Source organism: Rhododendron vialii, chromosome 5a (assembly GCF_030253575.1).
Source record: "Rhododendron vialii isolate Sample 1 chromosome 5a, ASM3025357v1".
NCBI classification, from domain to species: domain Eukaryota; kingdom Viridiplantae; phylum Streptophyta; class Magnoliopsida; order Ericales; family Ericaceae; genus Rhododendron; species Rhododendron vialii.
In genome coordinates this window covers 11036514-11056432 of record NC_080561.1, presented here as the reverse complement: position 1 = coordinate 11056432, position 19919 = coordinate 11036514, and the positions used below count along the sequence as shown (strand labels likewise).

General features: G+C 38.3%; 3 protein-coding genes across 6 annotated transcripts in view; 1 reads left to right on the top strand and 2 right to left on the bottom strand.

Annotated features, from left to right (window-relative positions):
- Positions 1–347: 347 nt before the first annotated feature.
- Positions 348–5276, top strand: LOC131327126 (protein TIC 21, chloroplastic-like). The gene is made up of 4 exons (XM_058360137.1): positions 348–773; positions 1854–2111; positions 3937–4140; positions 4994–5276. Exons 1-4 carry the CDS (start codon positions 477–479, stop codon positions 5105–5107), a joined length of 873 nt encoding a protein of 290 aa, XP_058216120.1. The 5' UTR covers positions 348–476; the 3' UTR covers positions 5108–5276.
- A 903-nt stretch (positions 5277–6179) lies between these two features.
- LOC131327127 (reticulon-like protein B11) overlaps positions 6180–19919 on the bottom strand; it is a 104290-nt gene continuing 90550 nt past the window's right edge. Inside the window, exons 1-7 of one of the 4 annotated variants that reach the window (XR_009200198.1) lie at positions 11769–12040; positions 10960–11140; positions 10196–10337; positions 10017–10086; positions 9750–9919; positions 7477–7584; positions 6180–6450 (exon numbers count right to left, since the gene is read on the bottom strand). Coding sequence is in view for 3 of the 4 variants with exons in the window: in XM_058360138.1 (XP_058216121.1) it covers positions 9756–9919; positions 10017–10086; positions 10196–10337; positions 10960–11140; positions 11769–11820 (609 nt within the window). In the remaining variant the exon portion in view is untranslated. The other 3 variants (XM_058360138.1, XM_058360139.1, XM_058360140.1) reach the window with 3 other exon arrangements.
- On the bottom strand, positions 12560–19840 carry LOC131327128 (uncharacterized). The gene is made up of 2 exons (XM_058360141.1): positions 19383–19840; positions 12560–13302 (listed from the first exon to the last, which is right to left on the bottom strand). The coding sequence occupies exons 1-2, from the start codon at positions 19644–19646 to the stop codon at positions 13039–13041; spliced, it is 528 nt and encodes a 175-aa protein (XP_058216124.1). The 5' UTR covers positions 19647–19840; the 3' UTR covers positions 12560–13038.

Here is a 19919-nt window from a genome sequence, read left to right as displayed (position 1 = left end):
GTAACCACTTTGTAAAACTGATCTGGAACTCATTTTTATTAGGGAAAAACTTTAGTTGGAATGGAGTTAACCACTGCGGCGGCGGTCTCCTAAGGAGGAGGAGGAATGGGTGGGGGGAGGGGTGGGTGAAAGAGGGAAGGGGGCGGGGAGGGAGTGAGAGATGAGGGACTTTGATTCCATGCTCTGCAAGGGATAGATGTCATGTGCCAAATGGGGCACTTAACGGAAAAAACATGCCACGCCACCACATTTCTTGACATATTGGATGGAATATAATTGCAAGTGTCTAATTGAAATAAAGTAAAATTCAAGTGCTTATAAGACATTGAGTCCAAAGCTCATGTGTCATTTTGAAATTTTCTCCAAAATATACTGCAATCTTGTCAGATATCATCCTCTGTTTCGCTTCCATACGCATAGCGTAACGTTACAAAGTCCGAACGAACTCACGAGCCCAAACAGCGCATTTCACAGCTATGCAAGCCCTCCTGTTGCCGGCAATCCGGTCCGCCGGCGCACCGCCGTCACCAGCGGCGGCGCATCCGCTACACTCCAACCTCCACCGCTCGCCTCGACCACCTCCGTCCTTCGTCCACTCCTCAAGACTCCTCCCTTCTCTCTCTTCCCTTAAATCCCCTCAGTCTCTCTCTTCTTCATCTACCCCTCCGTCCTTACCGCTTATTACGCTCAAAAAGAGACCAACAGCTCTCGCTTCTTCACCCATTTCTTCTGCTCCCACAAGTGACGATCCCGAAAGGGCCAAACTCGCTCAGGTTCTCTCTCTCTCTCTCTCTCTCTCTCTCTCTCTCTAGATAAATGTACGTAGATAAACTGTATTATACTCTTTAATGTATCAAACATTATGCAGTAGTTATTGGGTCGATGTGAATTGTTCGTTTAGGGTTTTCCAGTCAGGCAAAAGTCAGTAGTTGTGAACTCAAAAGAACAATTTTGAATGGTTCGTTAGGGTTTTCCAGTCACGAAAAGAATATGAGTGCATACACCATGTACGTACTCATATCACAGCTGTTTCCAGTCATTGTATGTGTAATTTTTGTTCGAATTTCAAACCGGTTCAAAGGTCATCTCCAGCCTTTACACTTTAATCAAGCTTTTGCTCAAATTGAGTAAAAGTTGAAGTAAAGCTTCATTTGGTGTAAAGAAAACTCAAATCTAAGCATGAATTTGGGCGAAAGTTTCGATAAGTGGGGTATTTGTAAATTTGGAAGATGCGCTTCGATAGTTTTAAGTGGGAGATTTGAGTCAACCTTGATTTGAGAAGAATTCTAGTATTTGATTTAAGGTTTGATCCAAGTAACGGAGAGAGTTTCAAGGCATTGTTTTACTCGATTATGAATTAAGGGCTGAAGCTGCTCTAGGTGGTCACAATGAGTCAACCCATTGAAATGTCCAAAATGTGAAAGAAAAACCTCCAATTTTCGTTGCTTAATTTTCCTCGAGTCTGGGACCAAAATGAGTTAACTCTTAGACGTTTTAGGACTTACTAACTAGTCTTCACTAGGTGGATTTAGAATGCCAAATTTATGTGCAAAGTAAACATGTTTATTTGAGCGGTTCTGTGGTGCTATATCTGTTTTCGTTCATAGATAGATGGATCCGTTGAAGAATTATGGGTTTCGATGAAAGAAGCATTATGTCTTAGGATTTATGAGTCTTTATTAGATGGATTTAGCATGTAAATTTGAGCCTAAAGTGAACCCTGTAGATTGAATAGTTATGCCTGATGCAATTTTGTTTTTATCCACAACTAGATGTGGATGTTGAAGAAATACAGTTTTTTGTTTATGCATTATGCTCTAAGTTGAATATTTTTGGCTTCGACGTGGACACAGGTTTCGAAGAGGTTAGAGAGTACTTCAAGGTACATCAAGAGGTTGGGTAGTTTTGGGTTTTGGGGACAGCTAGTCTGCACTGTTGTGGCTGCTGTGATCCTCTCATTTTCTGTTGTTGTTACGGGGAAGATCACTTCACCTGCTACATTTTACTCTACTGCTGGGGGAATTGCGGCTGGCTTCATTTCTGTGTTTTGGTCATTTGGGTACATCCGCCTGGCCGACAAGCTCCGGAAAACTTCTAACGACCCTTCAAAGGTAAGTATGTCATTTGGTTCTACAATCTCTTTAAATACCGGTTAAGGACAATGCACAGGACAAATGCATGGTTAATGGATTCGCAAATGCCTTGTTCCTTTTATCTTGTTTTGTTCATTGAGCATCACTTTACATGATCAAGTTGCAAGAATCCATATTTCCTGGTGCTTTAGTCATCACGAGGGCAGCTTACTGCTTTTATTGGACCATACTTCCGGAATTTCATTTATTAATTGCTTCCTACGTCATGTGACAAAACACATGTAGATGTATCATGTTATTAGTATCATATTCTTGGGAGGATAATTTGATTTCCATACTTTTGTGGATTACAATAGTATCTCGGCCTATTTTTCTATAAAAATCTTATCAAGCTCTCTAATCTCTTGCAAGCTTTGTTTTGCATGTTTGGCATTGTAAGCAACTTCCGATGGGGAAGTTTAGTGGCTGTTGCAGTGGAGAATCTCTTGAGTTATTGGCATGTAGATGTTGTCATTTTGAATGATACAGACATGACTGTACCGACTCAAATATTAAAAGCTAACAAAAATAGATTTTTCAGAAGGAAGCAAACCTATCTGTGCTCCTTCAGATGAAGTAAAGGTTTCATGTACCTGTTACAAACACAGGGATTATGTATAGAGTATTTGGTATGTGACAATTGGCAGAGTTAGTGTGCAAAAAAGAAAACGTAGAAATGCGACATTTGTAAGCTGGAAGTGGAACACATTGGAGATAAATTTGAGTGAAATCAATTTAGGTGGTTTTGCCATGTACAATCAAAGACTAGGAACTCTACCTACTCAGGCAGCACTCCCAGTTCTATTAAGGGCAAGGAGAAGTCTAAAATTCATCTAGGTTGTGGTATCAGGAAGCAATGTGGGGGCTTAGGACAAACCAAAAACAAAGATTTAAGTGACATTGGAACCATTACATGTCTAGCCTAGAGAGTTCGGCAAATCAATTGTCAACTCTTTTGTTTTTGTGTCTCTGCAGTTTGTGATTCCTCGTTAAATGCATTATTTCTTGTATCATACATATCCACACCTACACTCACTAGTTTGTTACTAGGGACGTCCAACAATTTGGGCAATTGAAATAGAGATGAGATCTGCAACAATTTGGCATCTTGTCAGTGTGTTCTTCAGAAACACCTGCAACTTTATCATGACTCAAAAGCGTAGTGAACTTAGTACTTACAATCTTTAAACAACAGGACTCTATAATGGTGAGGGTCATTTCACTATATATGTAGTGGTAATACTTACAATCTTTAAACAACAGGACTCTATAATGGCGAGGGTCATTTCACTATATATGTAGTGGTAATATGCCGTTGGTATTTGGAAAATGTGGAGATGCATTTGTTTTTAGATTGGTGGCAATACATCGATCTGGTGGACATACCAGCATTTTTAAGTTCCATATGATTACTAGTTCATATGTAAAATTTCATCCAACAAAGGATTTTCTGAAAGAAAGTTTCATTTGCTGAATAGTTGAGTGAATTTTCATTTTAGCTTATATTTACCATTCCTTTTTCTCCCCCTTTCTATGGGCTAAATATCAGCTATCTAATCATTTGATGAAGTGCTTAATTTTATTCGCCTACATCCTTTCATTATGTTTAGTTTTTGCAAGTACTGGGTGGCCAGTCCAGCTTATATATATTTGAGCTTTGTTGCCAAAAAATAGCTTTATTTACTTTCTATGCATATTTTTCTTGCCCATAAGTTTTAAATGGATTGTGTCCTTATTTCATTGCATCAGTTATATCAAACAACGTCAGTTAAATTGCTATAATCTGTCTAGTTTGTGTTTTTAGGCTCCTCCTCGAGCTAATGTTGTCAAAAGCTTGAAAAATGGGATAATATTGAATCTTCTGGGAATGGGTGCTGCTATCCTCGGCATGCAAGCCACTGTGGGATCGTTAGTTGCGAAAGCTTTAACTTCTTCGGCAAATCCTTATTTTGCGGGTGGCTCACCTGGTTACAATCCTGTGCTTGCGTTGGATGTGTTCTTGGTCCAGGTACTTATCTAGTTTATTTCAAACAATTGCTCTTCACTCTAAATAGCTATTCATGTGAACTATTGAAAACCTTGAGTCCAGTAGTTGGCAGTTATAAACTTGCTAGATATGGTTCCGGGCAAGCTTTTACCTTCCATATGTTGTACAATTCCTTCTTGCTCTTTTTAACATTCTATGGCACAAATCAACAATACGAGAAAATATTGTGTTTTTGAGCCAAATGGATCTATAACAACTCACGCCAGCTGACCTGTTAACCCTTAACCTGTGAACCCTTAACCTAACCGCATGGATCAAAAGTTATAACTTAGGTAAACAGTAGCTATGGGCCTTACCTTATATACCATTCCACGTTTCCAAGCAACGTTCTAGAACAAATAAGAGGAATTTTCTATAGCCGACGTGGGACTTGGGGAGGATTTCACATTATAACCTTGCTCGTGAGAAGAAAAGAGGAGTAGTTTTGGAAAAGGAAAAAGGACGTGGAGTAGGAAATTGTGTACTTGTTATTACTTGTATTAGGTTTCCGAATATTTGAAACCTAGAAGGCTAGAAGTCTCTTTAGCTTTTCAATCCACAGTCACGTCTCTCTATGTTGAGAGATTTTGTCCGGCAAATATCTAGTGCATATATAGTTCAGCCAGAATTTATTAATTACAGCAGAGTTGAACCCGTCTTTCATTTCAGCAATTACTTGTACTAATGCTGAAAGGACTTTGGCTAGGTGCTCCTTTCACTTCTGAGCGGTTAATTAATTTTATAGCACTATAACTTTAGGGGAAACCATGTCCTAGTTTTAGCATGAGGGGTTTATTTAATTGCTTTATTTGCTAAACCATCTATGGTTTTACAGGCATCAGCCAACACAATCCTTTCTCACTTCTTGGGGCTTGTTTGCTCGCTGGAGCTGTTACGGTCAGTGACATTGCCGCCATCAGATAGCATTCCAGTTCCGAGGATGGCATAATCTGCCTCCGTTGGATGGCAACCAAAGCCTAGAATGGGAATTTGAGGAGAAAACCATGTTTTCCTAACTCTAGCTGTCAACAAAAGGGTGGTTTGCATCTCCGTATAAAATTGTTGCATTAGGCTGTGTTCTGACTGCTTGAGGCTGTATTTTATGTTTGCTTAAGCTCTCTCTCTCTCTCTCTCTCTCTCTCTCTCTCTCTCTCTCTCTCTCTCTCTCTCTCATCCTTTAGTCCCTACATCAAGCCTCTTTGCGAGTATCATTGTGATGAGTTGGTATTGCATGACCAGGAGTCTCTAATTCTTTGAACTTGGCCAAGAAAGCAGCTTCTGTACATGGCAAAGAATGCAGTATTAAGATTTTCAGACCATCAAATGAACCAAGCTGCTCGAGTTTGAATTTATGTACGACTCGTTAAAAAGTCATTTGAGAATGGTTTGCTACGTACAAGAATCAAGCTTAACCAGCTTTTGAAACTTGTTAAGCAAATTAAACTTCGGCTAGTTATTACTCGGCTTGTTATATTTATGTGTTTAAAAAATTTAAACTACTCGAGATCAATTGGGTAAAAAGTTGTTTAAAATTGACTCAACTAATTCTAATAAGCTAAGCTTGAATATACATATTTAAAGCTTGTTCAACTTTCAAATTTATTGAAAAATTTACTGCTCGACTTGGTCCTAAACTAGCATAGTCACCATGAGCAAGCATCCTTATTTTTCCCAAGGGCTGCCGTCCTTCCGCCTAATTCATCAAAAGAAATTTGCTTAAGACTGTTAGATCTTGAATTTATAGAAAGAAAAGTAAACGAAGAGTATTTGTGAATCTATTTTTTCCTCACTCTTCTATTCCTCTACAAATTCGAGGTCCAAACAGACATTATTGTTTTTGATGAAAACTACGTTAAAAAAATTGTAAAACAAAATTCCATCATGACGTCAGAGAAACTTGCATCTTCACTTCTGCGCGTCTGACAATTTTGACATGTGATATTATCACGAAACCATTGATCAGAAAATCCAATCATTGAAAAGAACAAAGGCAAACGAAGCGAAGCGAAGACAACAAAACAGCCACAACATTGGAGTAGATTTATAGCTGATTCCCATGTGATAAGATCGATATTCCACGAACAAACTCACTCTGCAGAAGAGTAAACTACAGAGAAAACACATCAAATGATCAAATGGGACTACTTCCCATGCACAAACCAAGCTCACCAAGGGAAAATTTCCTTTAGCTAAAGAAAACCAAAATCTGTCCATGTGTTCCTAAAAAGTGTCCAAGACTTTACCGCACAGCATGTAGTTGGTGTCGACATTAACCATCCAGCAAACAGAAACCTGAAAATAACTTGCACAAGTTAGGAACTATTCAAAACCCTTATCAAATCATAGGGTGAGAAAAAAGATCTCCACGTGGACTAACATACACTACAAGAGGATGGAGAGTAGCAGTAGAACACGACACATTCAACTCAAGAACGAAGGCTAAAAAAAAGCACCCTGTTTGAACAAAACATGACACATTCAACTCAAGAACCAAGGCTAAAAAAAGCACCCTGTTTGAACAAAACAACCAAGTACAATCTGACAGAGAGAGGGTCGGACATATGTCCTGATGACCTAAGTGTGGGTCTAGAATATGCACACAAAAAAGCCGTGTTGTACATGTACATGTACATGTCCAGAATTTCAAGTTCACTTCATGAGAAATTCAGAATACATTAAGAATTTGTCATTATTAAGTTACGTGGTTGCCTCTACCCAAACCGCAATTTTACCGTAAGACATGAGACAAAGAAGTTAAAGAAATGGTATCTTGGACTTGTAACTGCACACAAACACGCATAACAAAGTCCTTCTAAGTTCTAACATAAGGTTAACATATGGTTTGATACAAGTCATGACACAGAAATCTCCAAAACAAATATATAACTTGTGCTGACAAAATATGACTGAAAGAGACGTACAGTGCATGCATTACTGAATTGATCCTCTCTTAGATATAACGTGAAATCATAATATACCTACCATCTAAAAAGTACTTGCTCAGTTTACGTCAATTTTCTATTAAAGAAAAATAGAAGTGCATGCAATGATGCAAATAGTTTACAAGATGAAGTAATACCCTCTTCTGCATGTAAACTCTTCCAACATATTCTAGTTAACATCATTTGGAAAAAATTTGAACTAGTGTGCATGCTTGTGTGTAAAGAAGCTCAGTTCAGTTGCGATCGACAAGGCTGGCATGGTCAAAAGTCAAAACAACATAACATCCCTCCTCTAGTCAAGAAGACATCCAAGAAAAAGAACAAAAACTATTCCATACATTTAAATCCTAGACCCCTAATGAAATTATTACTTTACCTCCTAAGAGAGAAAACTGCAGAAAAGATTCAGGTCATATCCTCCAATAAAATCCAATAACAAGAGGAAAGACATCCTCCAATATCCTCTTTACATCAATTCAAGCACCTATAGCGCAACGTCACAGTGAGCTCCCAACAAAGCACCGAACAAAACCAAGCCACCAAAAGAAAACCTAAACCAGTAATGTAGAATCTTTTAAATTGCTCTTTCAAGATCCTTATATACCATTTCTGTCTTGTCTTTCACCTTCAACAGATAATAAATGACGACAAGAAAATTGCTGTAGCATGTCAGGTACAAAGTTTTATCTATTTTGTTTGACGTATATAATGTAGGATATTGATTCATCTTTCCCAGTCCAACACTCCAACTCTTTTATAAGTTGTCCATCAGTCAATAATGCCTGTCCAAAATTTTAAAATCCATGTCAAACTATGGCTTTTGACAACAGCACACTACTTGACCAGCAACTCTTGAGTGGTTCTTTGATTCAACCCACCATGAGTACACGAATTTAGATCATCAGATTTAGTCATCTACCTAAGCAGTTTTCTGAAAAGTTGAACTTCTTACTGCATGAACTTAGATCACCAGTATATACCTTGGCAGCTTTTCTGAGAAGTTGAACATCTCTGTGACCCTTTAAAGCTTTTAGTATAATATCTTCTTTTCTTTCAAAGGGATAAGAAATCAGTATCTATATTGAGGACTGAGACCAGTATCCCTCGGGAACATTAGTCTTCATCTCCCAAGCAACAAAGTCAAGCTCAACTTGACTCAGCTAGCATTATTCCCAATCAGTAGGAGTTGTCTAGATGGATCCATTTCCCCGTATAGGCTCCATCCAGCCATAACCTGAATTGATTCTAAAGCCAATTATGCCCACTAGCCCTTTTTTTGCTAATGAGTAGGCTGATAATGTCCCCTTTCATTACCCCTCAACCCTCATCTTTCAGAGCCTTGCTCTTTGATTTTTTCCCCACACCTCTACCCGGAAGTTGGATTGCTCAACTCTACTTGCTCTTATTTGTCTCTTTGATTGGTGCCACTTGTAACTTACCTAAAATGTATTTATGTTTTTTGCGTCTCCTTTCACTTTTCTAAATGTATTTATGTTCTATTTGTTGTAAAGCACGAATGCTTCTAGTCCACTACTATAATTACATGAAACAGCAAGTTGGATTTAGCAGCAGAAATTGTTCCAAAAATTAAGCACATCACTGCTGCAACTCTTCCTTAAAGCATGTGGATGTAAATGGTCACTCTATGTAGCACGGACACTTCGTCGGAGGCCACTTATGGGTGTCAGACAATTGTCGAACACCGACAATCTCCAGACATGCATCCGACACTCAAATCCGAAGTTTCCTATTTTTTTGTCAATGTTTTTTGCTTGGACGCTCTGGGGACACTAAAAAAATTCTTTGGACACTCTCAGGACACTCACAATACACGCCAGGGTGCTAAATGAAGTAGTAGATACTTGTTAATTGTTATAAATTAGAGAAGTCTTTCTTTTTTGTGACATATGATGGTTTATTGGTTAGAACACTTTTGTGAATGATGTGATGAAAAGTAAGATTTAAGGTATATACAGTGTTAAATATTAGAAAATTAGAACCTTTTTTATTCCTACAATTGAATAATAACTATTTTTGTAAAACGTGTCCCCAATGAGTCGTGTCCTCTATTTCTTTGGAACTTACATGTCGGATTGTCGATGTCATGTTGCCTGGCAGTGTCAATGCTACATAGCGTGCACTGATCTGTATTACACTGACAACTGTGCCTTAGAATAGAATCATCAAAAAAGGATGTTCTAGATTGCTGTTGACTAAAATTGAAGGTGGCATCCTTTTGTGAGGGTCAGCACCAAGAAGCAGATCAATCTTGACTGTTTAACATGCCAGGAATACACATGGTCATTGAAAAAAAAACATGCCAGGAACTTTTTTTGCAAAAAAAAAAAATAAAAAGAGTTCAATTATGAGAGGAACAAACAACTCAAATCAACCTAGAATAACAAACCAACGTCAAGGGTGAATTGCAGCAATGCTGAAATAAAGTAACAAAATAAGTCAACAACTCTTTCATTGTATTCGCGATCTATTCTCAACTCACAAGTACGTAGCAACTTGTCCTTGCAAACTTCAGTCATTTTAGACCCCTTGGAGATTACAACTTTGAAGACAGTAGTTAGCATAGGGGTTTCTAAAGTGCGCTTTTATCAAGCATGCAATGTTGAGAGAGAGAGAGAGAGAGAGAGTTACACTGGCTTATTGAGTTTTCTTTTCCTTGTTAAGAGGCATCTTTCTCAGGATATTATCATCTAATTTCTTGTATTGCGTCTGAATGATCTTATGAGCTAAAATCAGCTTCTCATCAACTTGAGCCTGGTACTTCTCATACAACACGGGGACCGACAAACTTAGAAGAACCCCTACAGAAAAAATCAAAGCAAATAACCAAGCTTGAATCAAGTTAGTCTCTTAAAATGCTTGTGCACTTCTGCAGGGTAAGGCCACAAAAAAACTCACCAATGTAGACCAGAGTAAGGAAGTTGAAGAAACTACCAATGTACGAAATTACCCACAAGCCAGAGGCAACCTGAAGACCAAAACCACAATACATAGGCACATTGAAGTCCACCATTAGTATGCCAATAAATTGATTGCATACAGAGAACTGAGAAGGAAGGTATGTCTAGGAATCACACCTGAAGAAAAAGTTTCACATTTCGACCAACTGCAATGTCATGAGCAACTGACAATGCATGATTGATCCACACTCGGGCTACATCAGCAGCTTTCAAAACAGATTCCTCAGAAATTTCCAGATCAGGAAGGGGAGGCAAAGGTCTGCAATTTTCTTTTGCTAAGAAATAGTTCATTGAAAGACGTAAAGAAAAACACCATGCACATTACCAAGAAGGTTACACCCTGAGAACCATAGTTTAAACCCTAGCAACATTAGCGAAGAATATGGTAGGATCTGCAATTAATCAAAACCTCCTAGAGCTTCAGTATTCATGTGGTAACATTCCAAGTAGGACAAAGCTGTCAAGAGCACACATGATGTCTCAAAATTTTATTGCTAAAATTTCTCAATCCCACCGTTATAAAACAACAGTTCAACCCACCTATAATGTTTTAAACTGTTAAGAAAAACAAAATAAACACCTCGTTAGAGTTTTGTTTCCCTGGAATAAGCATTCCTTAATCTCCCAATGTAATGACTATTCACCAAAATAAGTTAATTTTATCATGTCATTCCGTTATTGCTTAGTGGACCATACATCTGAATGAGCATTCCAAGGGTAACGAATATTCGTACACTATATATACACATATACCATCATGTTTACAGCATAAATAAGATCTATAAGAGCACAAAATCTATAGAAAGTTTCTAATTATGGACAATAGTTAAACAACATAAAGCGAACGCAGTGTGACAAAGTATAAAAGCACATATACCCACCTATTGAGTAATGAAGCAGATTTAGCCCAGAAGAAAAGGATGGCAACGAGAAGCAACAGAACATTTGCAGTGAAAGACAAGAGGTTGTAACCTGCCCACTCAAATAGGAACCACAGGGCCGTAGAAGAGCCCAACAAAATAACAGCTCCGCACCATCTCCGCCACAGCAACACATCCGCCACTGCACCAGATATATGTAAAACTTCAAAATCCAATAACATTCCAAATCACATCGAAATTCTCACTTACTCAAAAACTGACCAAACCAATCTAATAATCACACACAAAAGAGGAACATTATTCAGCAATAGAATTTCCAAAAGGAATGTCCAAGGTTCGAATCTCGAGGGGTGGACCTATGGTGAAATTCCATAACTCACTCCCCCTTGAGGTTACCCCAGGGGTTAGGCCCGGAAATTACCCGGTACATGTGACGGGGGATTGCTTGTACCCGAGTGAACAGTCGAACAAAATGTTTCGGACACCCTCGATAAGCAAAAAAAGAAAGAAAAGAAGACATTATCCAGCAATATAAACTACTTAAGCATAAGCATTCATGGCAGAATTCCACGAAAATAGATTAGACAAAGGAACATTATTCAGTGACACTAAAAGAATTATTGCTGTTCGTATCAGAAGATCGGATCAATGTGGATTCGACGAAAACAGATTCATACGTTCGCATCGAAGTCAAAAATAAAAAATAAAAAATCCTATGCGTGCATATATACACATTGTTATATCATACGTGAGCAAATACGTATATCGGCGCCTTCGTATATACATAGATACGTATGTAGAGAGAGAACCTGAACCACCGCCAAGAACTTGATGGACTGAAATCCGACGAGATTCGGCCATGGCGATTAGGGTTTTCGTGCTATGGAACAGACAGAAGGGGAGAGAGAGAGAGAGAGAGTAGGGAGGGAAAGTGGAAGATGGTAATTTGCACTGGATAGTCTGGATTATATATAGGGACTTCAAAAGCGAGAAGCCAAATTAGTAACCCCCATTTGGGAGAGAGAGAGAGAGGAACTTCCTTTTTTCTGTCTTTATTAGTTGCGTCGATTTACCGACCTTCAGAATCTTGAGCCTCCTCGCATGCATGTTATATTCGGATAATTTTATTCCCATGATTTTTTTACAATTGCACTCAATTTCGGGTGTTTCTGGTAATGAAAAATATAGATTTGTGAGTAGAGTTACTGTAATATTTTTTTTTGTTAACAACTTTTTTGTTAGTACAAACTGAAAACGAGATGGTAAAATGAAACTTTTTTGTGTTAGGAAACGAAATGGTAAAATGCATTAAGATTTTAATATATATATATTTTCAATAGAAACACCCCGTGAATGTAAACTTGTAGTTCTCATTTCGCCCAAAAAAGGTAATTAAACATAAAATAGCTCCCACTCAATTATAATGTGAATTTTTTTTGAAGGGATCCCTGGAAAAAAGAAGTTTGAAATATATATTCTAACTCTAGTAGATTTTGTCTACGCGTGATATGCACTCTACGACTTCATAAAATAACTAAAAATCTACGTCAAATCCAGATACATATATGTTCGAAACTCTCCGATACAAGTGAGCCCCCACAAAAATAATAAGAATTCACTTGATTCCGGACGCATCTGAGTACAAATATCTTTGCACTTAGCATTGGTCATAAGTAACCAAACTAAGCTCGTTCAGCTAAAAAAGATGTCCCAACCTCACAAATTGAGAAACCCTTTTAGAAAAACCATAACCATTCAATGTCTCTCAGAATTGCACTAACATATCAGTATGAGAATCCCATCAATTATCACCCTCACTTTTGGAACCCATCAGAAAATGAACCACCATAAAACAGAGGGAAAGCAAATTTGTACACCATAAAGTCTACTCCTATTTCATTTTCCATATCCCTGAAGTCCTATTTCACTTCACACATGACAAAAACCAGCTCACTAAACCTAATAAGAATCGGTTGCTTCGCTTGACCCCATTCTCACTTCACCTGGTAAATACCCTTACCGGCTGAAACATGGACAAAACATTACAATCAATTTCGAGTAAAAATGCTGCCTTTCCTCCTATTCACCATGATCAGAGTCCCCATCGTCATCTGAAGATTCATTTTTCTTATTATCTTCTTCACTGGTATTCAAGTTGCTTTTCTTCTCTTTCTTCTTCTGCTTTTTCTTCTGGCGTTTCAAGCGCTTCTTTGCTGTCCGTTCCTCAGCAGCTCTCATTCTTTCCTCCCTTCTCATGTTGAATTCTGCCAGTTCTTTTCTTCTCTTGTGGTCGGCATCCATCCTTGAGAGCCGATCTTGTTCTTTCCGTCTCATTTGCCGATACTGTGAAAAAATGAATAAATAGATAAAATAAAAGGAACTCAAATCAGCATGCATGGCTTAATGGTATCTCCAATGCATCCAAGTCAAATCAGAGTTCCTATCCAATCAACTCTTTGTTTGGACAGCATTTTCAGAGTTTTTCTCTTCTTGAATAATTAGAGCTTATCATAACAACAAAAAACAGCAAGGTCGATAAAAAACAAAAAACAGCATTGATAACAAAACAGTGCCCTACTTTAGCAGCTGTTTTGCTTGATAAGGTACCAGTGTCATTTAGCACTTTGATTACCAATACATTGAAACTTCAAGCATGACTTTCATAAAACTTTTATATTTGTAACGACGGATTCAGACAATCCTCGTTTGCTTTGCAAATTCAGTAAATCATAAGATACAATTGGCAGTGCACCCTGACCATAAATCAAACTAGACCAACTCACTTAAATGCAAACTGCAGCGCAAAACTGTGGTAAGAGAATCACATATTACATGAAATCAGTTTAGTTTGGGCTTAGACGATAACCTTAAGGCAGTGTTATGTTGGCATGGATGATTTTGGGAAAAAACGGAGTGATCATCCATTGCCTCTCAATGGATTGTCATTTGGATGGTTATTCCATCAGCAATTTACATTTATCATTTTAACCTAAGAAGCACGTGCAGGGGTACGATATGAGTACGTCAATACAGTGAAACCTAAAAGATGTAGGTTATGGTATAACAAATTTATTTCTACAATTTAGAGCAATCTATTACATGTAATAATTACACTTGTAAAGGACATGGCTAAATGACTTGGGCAATTAGAAATCCAACATCAAATAATAGTTTAACGCCAAACTTAAGGTGCAAATTTCAGTTTAATGCCATTATACCAAAGAATCTATAGACCAAAGTCGTTATTCTACAGTTATGCTAAGCATCAAAAAAGGATGTCTTTGTGAGGTATTGGCTCACAATTTGAGAGATAAGGCTTATAGAAGAGTGGGTTGCTCAGTTGCAGGTGCAGCAACAGAGCATTGAATGAGCTCTTTGGTTGTGTGCCTTATCAGAAATTTGCCAGTTGCAAATTGGATACCTTGGCCTATATATTCACTTGTGTATGCTCTTGTATCTGTGTGGTAGCAATGTGAGCTGAGTGGGTGAGGTCGAGAGGGGGAGCCGGTGTGGCTCCCAGTGGTGAGCCGAAATGAGGCTCCCGGAGAGTTTTTTGTAACTTTGTATATGTGAGTTATACAAAGTGAAATTTTCTCTGAATTTCTCGTGCGTGTGTGTTTGGTTTGAGGATCTTGGTGGTGTGCGCACAACAGTCTTATCAACTTGGTTTCATTTCTATGTTGGGTACAGCTTGATATATAGTGGGGTACTTCTTAGGTACGGCAAAAGTGAAAGAGAAAAGTTTCAGTACATGTTTAGTGTACCCAATACAGATTTAGAAGTACCATACAAAGTAACAGTAACCAGTACGTTACACATACGAGCATGCTGGAGTTATAAAAGTACCCCTGCTTCATAGATTTTAGAGAACAAAAAAGTCAATTAAAGAAAACAAATAAAAATGTTGGAATGTGTGTTCCAAGAGAATGGAATTTCCATTCCAGCCTTTATTCGAGTGAACTAAATATTGCATGTGTTTTTGTTCTCATACTACAAAAGTGGGATGTAGGTATGGAGTACAAACTCAGAGAAAAGGAAGAAATAACAAAGACGCGTCAGTAGTAGAGCTCTCTCTCTCTCTCTCTCTCTCTCTCTCTCTCTCTCTCTCTCTCTCTCTCTCTCTCTCTCTCTCTCTCTCTCTCTGCGTGCGCAAAAATAATGCGCAAAACCAACCCATTTCACCCCCACCAGAGGCAAAAAATCATGGGTTGAAATGATGTGACGGTTGGGTTGGACGGGTGAAACAAAAAAAATTAACGGCTCAGTTTGGGCGCAGTTAAAATTTCTCTAACCCGCCCCAACCTTCCATGTTCACATTTAGGGTACTATCATGCCATGCCAATGCTAAGGGTACACCCTACCACATCCTATAAATCCCAGCTAATTATATGAAAAAAATCCCTACCTATCCTAGGAAGCTTAGCCACTGGCAGCTGCATAGAACATGTTGATGTTTTTTAAAAGATTGTTACCGAATTTTTTTTTTGTTCAGCATGATTATTACTGATTTTATGCTACAACTAAGGATATAAGTTACATCATGATTTGCATTTGGGTTTAGAAGAGTTTTTTTTTTTTGTGAATCAATATTAAACAAGTTGTGAACAACAAGAGGTTCGAAAAAAGAACTCAAATTGTATATTCATACTCAACCTGCCCAACTCGCCTGACCTGCTGAGTTGAAACCGCCAAAAAAAAATCCAGCCAACCCACTGTTCTGAAAGTTGGTGGTTTGGTTGCTGGTTAAAAAATCGACAACTCGCTAAAAATGGGTTGACTAGAAAATGTACCTTTAACCGCGTCCAACCCTTAATTTCCCGATGTACACAAAGAACACATCATATATATCTTCGAAGATCCATTTGCCAATTTCCTTCAAAATAATTGACACTGGCTAAAACAGCGTTATTCAGAAAACAACCTTCCCCAAACCCTCCAAAATATAGCATCCTCGGGGAATTTTTCTTGTGTTTTTGGATAACAATGATAGCGCACAAAGGAGAGGAAAAAACCCTCAATGCATGGGTTCCTCCAATTCTAGATTCTACATTTAACAACTCCAGCCCTCTACCACAACGTTGCTATATGACCAATTAAGATCTACAGGTCCAACACATGGGGAGTGGAAACTCTCAACGTTTTACACATTTTGAGCATGTCACCCCCTACTCTCCCAAGAATAATTTCTAACGGCTTGGAAGTATCTACATCTTCTGTGATAGTATGATAAGACGTCTACATTAAATAGCCAACTTTCTCTTTCATCATCCGAACGAACTAAGATTAATAATCATCATCGCCAACAGGATAGTTTAGATACTTGGGATGAACTACAAAGGAAACACCAAATCCTTAGGCAAGCTGAGCACGCTATAGCGTTATAAAGTATCCAATAGCCAACTTGTTTCACGACGCAAACATCTTAGAGCTAAGAGCCCGTTCCAGATTCTCAAATTAGTATTTAAACAATAAGGACCTATTTTCAAGATTAAAAATAATAAGGCTTACAAAAATAAATTTTCAATTTTTTTTTCAGAGTTTGATAGACCTCTATCAAATAAGATCCATATTGCATATTTTTATTTTAGTAAGCCTAGTATTTTTAAGCTTGAAAATTGCAAATAAGTACTTATTTTTTAAGGGAGGAAAGCGGAACACACTCTAAATAAGTTTAAAATAAAGTTTCTAAACTTATGCATTCTTTTGGCATTAAAGAGAGAACAAACATAGGAGCAAAAGCTGGGATAAACTTTGATTAGCATACATCTCCACAACTCAAAAGTATCAAAAGGACACGACAAAGGATGATACTGGGGAAAATGGTATGAGAGAAAAGCAACCGGTACAACAACTGCATATGAAACTATATGTACCCCCAACAACAAAAGATAGTGCAAGCTAGTACAAATTAACGGGGTTCAGTGACTGTCAAAGAATAATCCCTTTTGCTTAGGCTGAAGCATTTACAGCTATTTACAGACCTCTCTGAAGAGCAAATTCCAACCCACAATTTTGAAAACACACATTATTTACAAGCTATCTCTGAATTGCTGCGAATATACGCATTACGTTGGTAAGCAAAAAGTGTATAGGTATCTATAGGGGCGATGCCATTTAGAAGCTCATGGTGTCAAGTGAACCCACTCAACCTAAAATTCCCAAAATTTACTCCATCTTTTAGACCTACCACTAGTTGACACCACTACAAGAAAACTATTGAACCCATAAAGTGTATCAACTTCAACGTGATCACTAGGTAACAAGTCCTACTAGTATTAGGAGCCTACAAAAGCTACTCCCATAAGGCCATAAAGCTACTGAAAGCCATTTGACTTTCTTTTTATATATAAATGTATTTTTCACTTCTACGTATACTAATAAATTAGATGTTATTAGCTATGTTACATGGATCCTTCATTTTGGCTCAAGTACCTGTATCGATGTGTCCGACACCCATATCCTTTTGGACACTCGGATCCTCTAATTGTTAAGATACTTACAGAAAAGGAATATCAAATTAGCTAGAAAGCGGTATTTCGAATATTTCACATAGAAAGGGAAATAGCAAAAACATAATTTTCTTAACCCTTTATTGTTTAAATACATTCATAAACATAGTTTACGGTACATAATCTGAGAAAATTATGAAATATCTAACACAAACAAGAGTTCAGGGCGTGTCCCCTTACCCTTACCCAAGTTGGGGACACATATCCACATATCCTAAGATTTAAGTTTAGAAAGGTCCGACACTTGGACTTGCACTCGCACCCGAGTCCATGTAACAAAGGTTATTAGTAACTGTTTTATTTACTTTACAAAGGTCTAAGCTAAGTCATAATTTGCATGCGCGAGTTGGAGTGCGAGGGCAACGTGAAAGCGTCTTTGAATCACATCTCAAACTACAAAAATTCTCGAAAGCAAGATTGAGAGCGAGGGAGTGGTGAGAGGATTGAAAGTAGGAGCGCTGGACATTTTGAAGGATTATGTGACCTAGGGCGGAGCTAGTATAGGGGGGGAGGTGGCACATGCCACCCCCAGTTTCAAAAATGCCAAAATAAAAATAAAAATTTACCCAGAAAGCTTTAAATTAAAAGTTACGAAAAACAAACCCAAGTTTCACATTGGCTGTGTGGTTAAGCCATGTGCCATGTATGGAACTCTAGCACAAGAGTTCGCAACCTAGCACCTCATTTTCATATTCCTCTTTTCAAGACTTATCAGCTCTCTCCGTCTCTCTTTTTTAAACCACCGCGCCCCCCCCCCCCACCCAATCTCTTTTTAAGTTTTGTCATAAACTCCTACATACTCTGTATTTTTTTCCCTACTAATTTGAGAGGAATTTAACACATCTCGACATTATTTTTACCCCCCACAAACTTAGTGTTTTTATTGCTTGCTTCTTTTCGCATAAATTCTCACATAGTTTGTATCTTTTTACTAAAATTGAAAAGGAACGTAACTTATTTCGACATTAGTTTTTTTTCACAAGTTTTAGCTTTGTATTAAAAATCCCCACATGGTTTGTATTTTTTTCACTAATTGAAAAGGAACGTAACACACTTGGACATTAATTTTTTCCCCCACAAGTTGAGTATTTTTGTTGCATATTTCTTTACTGAGTATAGTGAGTGTGTATTGACATAAAAATTGAATTCACAAATATGTCGATTTACATACATGTATGTATAAATTACGGTGCCACTCCCGTATCCAAATCCTAGCTCCGCCTCTGTATGTGACTGAAGGTCTACTTTTTACCTTCCCTCTTACTTTACCAAATCAGAAACATATAGGACTGAGAACATGGGTCACCCTATTTCCAGTTTCTTTAATACATTTGTTCAAGCAAACTGAAGTTACTCAACCATTGAAACTGTAGGGCTAACGATGTGAGGAGTACATAATGATTTAATAAGCTAATTCCTTGTTGTTATGGTTTTCTATTGATTTAATAAGGTGATCTGTAGTGCAATTGTAAAAGCTAATGTACTTGCTTTACTGAAATACTCTTTTTTTAGATTTGAGAAGTGCATATTCATTTGTCTATGCAGTAGATATGCTATGACTTTACAGAAAAATTACTCTATAACACCACTAATCAAAATTCCTAGAGTCGCCACTGGGTATCTATCTTTATTGATAACTCTGAAGTCCAGGCAGCTTATGCACACTTCAACAGTAATCCCTGTGACCCAATTCCACCGTCGGATTCTGATTAAAATCGGGGCAAAACTATTTTGGCCTAGCCCGATTACAAATTAATAGCATCTGGGATCTTTTGAATGTTCGAAACCAGAGCAAAACCCTACACCGCGAGCCTTGACCACTCGGCCTCCGGCTTGTATAGGTATCTCATAAAACAGAAATTCTAGCAAAAAACAGATACAAAGAAAACAACCCAATCGATCTCGATACATTACCTGATGAAAGTCGCCAGAGCCAGAACCGGCCGAGCTGCCGGAGGTGTTGCTGACCCGAACCGGAACGTTTTCGAGAATCCGCCGGAGCTTTACCTCAAGGTCCTCGTCCTCGGGATTAGGTACGGCTGGCACGTACTCGACGAGCGCGTTCGATATGGCCGCCGCCGGTGGCCGCGGGGGGAGGGCAAGGCTCCGCCTCTCCGGCACCGGAACCATCCGCGTCTCTCTTTCTCCGGCGGCGAGCGGCGGCCTGCCTGATGACATCTTGCGTCCACGAAAACCTTAAGCCCTGGGTACTCGCAATTGGGTAGCGAGGATCGAGGAGCGACGTCGTTTTGATTCTTGGAACTTGGATGATTCAAAAAAAATATGAAACCAACCGCTAAAGAGAGAATTGGCGGCTGCTCCCTGCAATACATCGGCAACGGTTTTTGTTTCTGGAAAGGGAATCATTTAGTAAATTATCTAAATGATTTTTCTAACTTTATGTAGGATCAGTCACAGCTGAGCCGATATCGTGACATGTAATTTTCCAAT

Bases quoted from the DNA above. Each gene is read 5' to 3' on its own strand.
- LOC131327126 (XM_058360137.1), top strand. From the start codon at position 477: ATGCAAGCCCTCCTGTTGCCGGCAATCCGGTCCGCCGGCGCACCGCCG. The intron at 774-1,853 runs GTTCTCTCTCTC...ACGTGGACACAG, and splicing joins AAAGGGCCAAACTCGCTCAG to GTTTCGAAGAGGTTAGAGAG. The intron at 4,141-4,993 runs GTACTTATCTAG...ATGGTTTTACAG, and splicing joins TGGATGTGTTCTTGGTCCAG to GCATCAGCCAACACAATCCT.
- LOC131327128 (XM_058360141.1), bottom strand. From the start codon at position 19,646: ATGTCATCAGGCAGGCCGCCGCTCGCCGCCGGAGAAAGAGAGACGCGG. The intron at 13,303-19,382 runs GTAATGTATCGA...ATTTTTTCACAG, and splicing joins GCTCTGGCGACTTTCATCAG to TATCGGCAAATGAGACGGAA.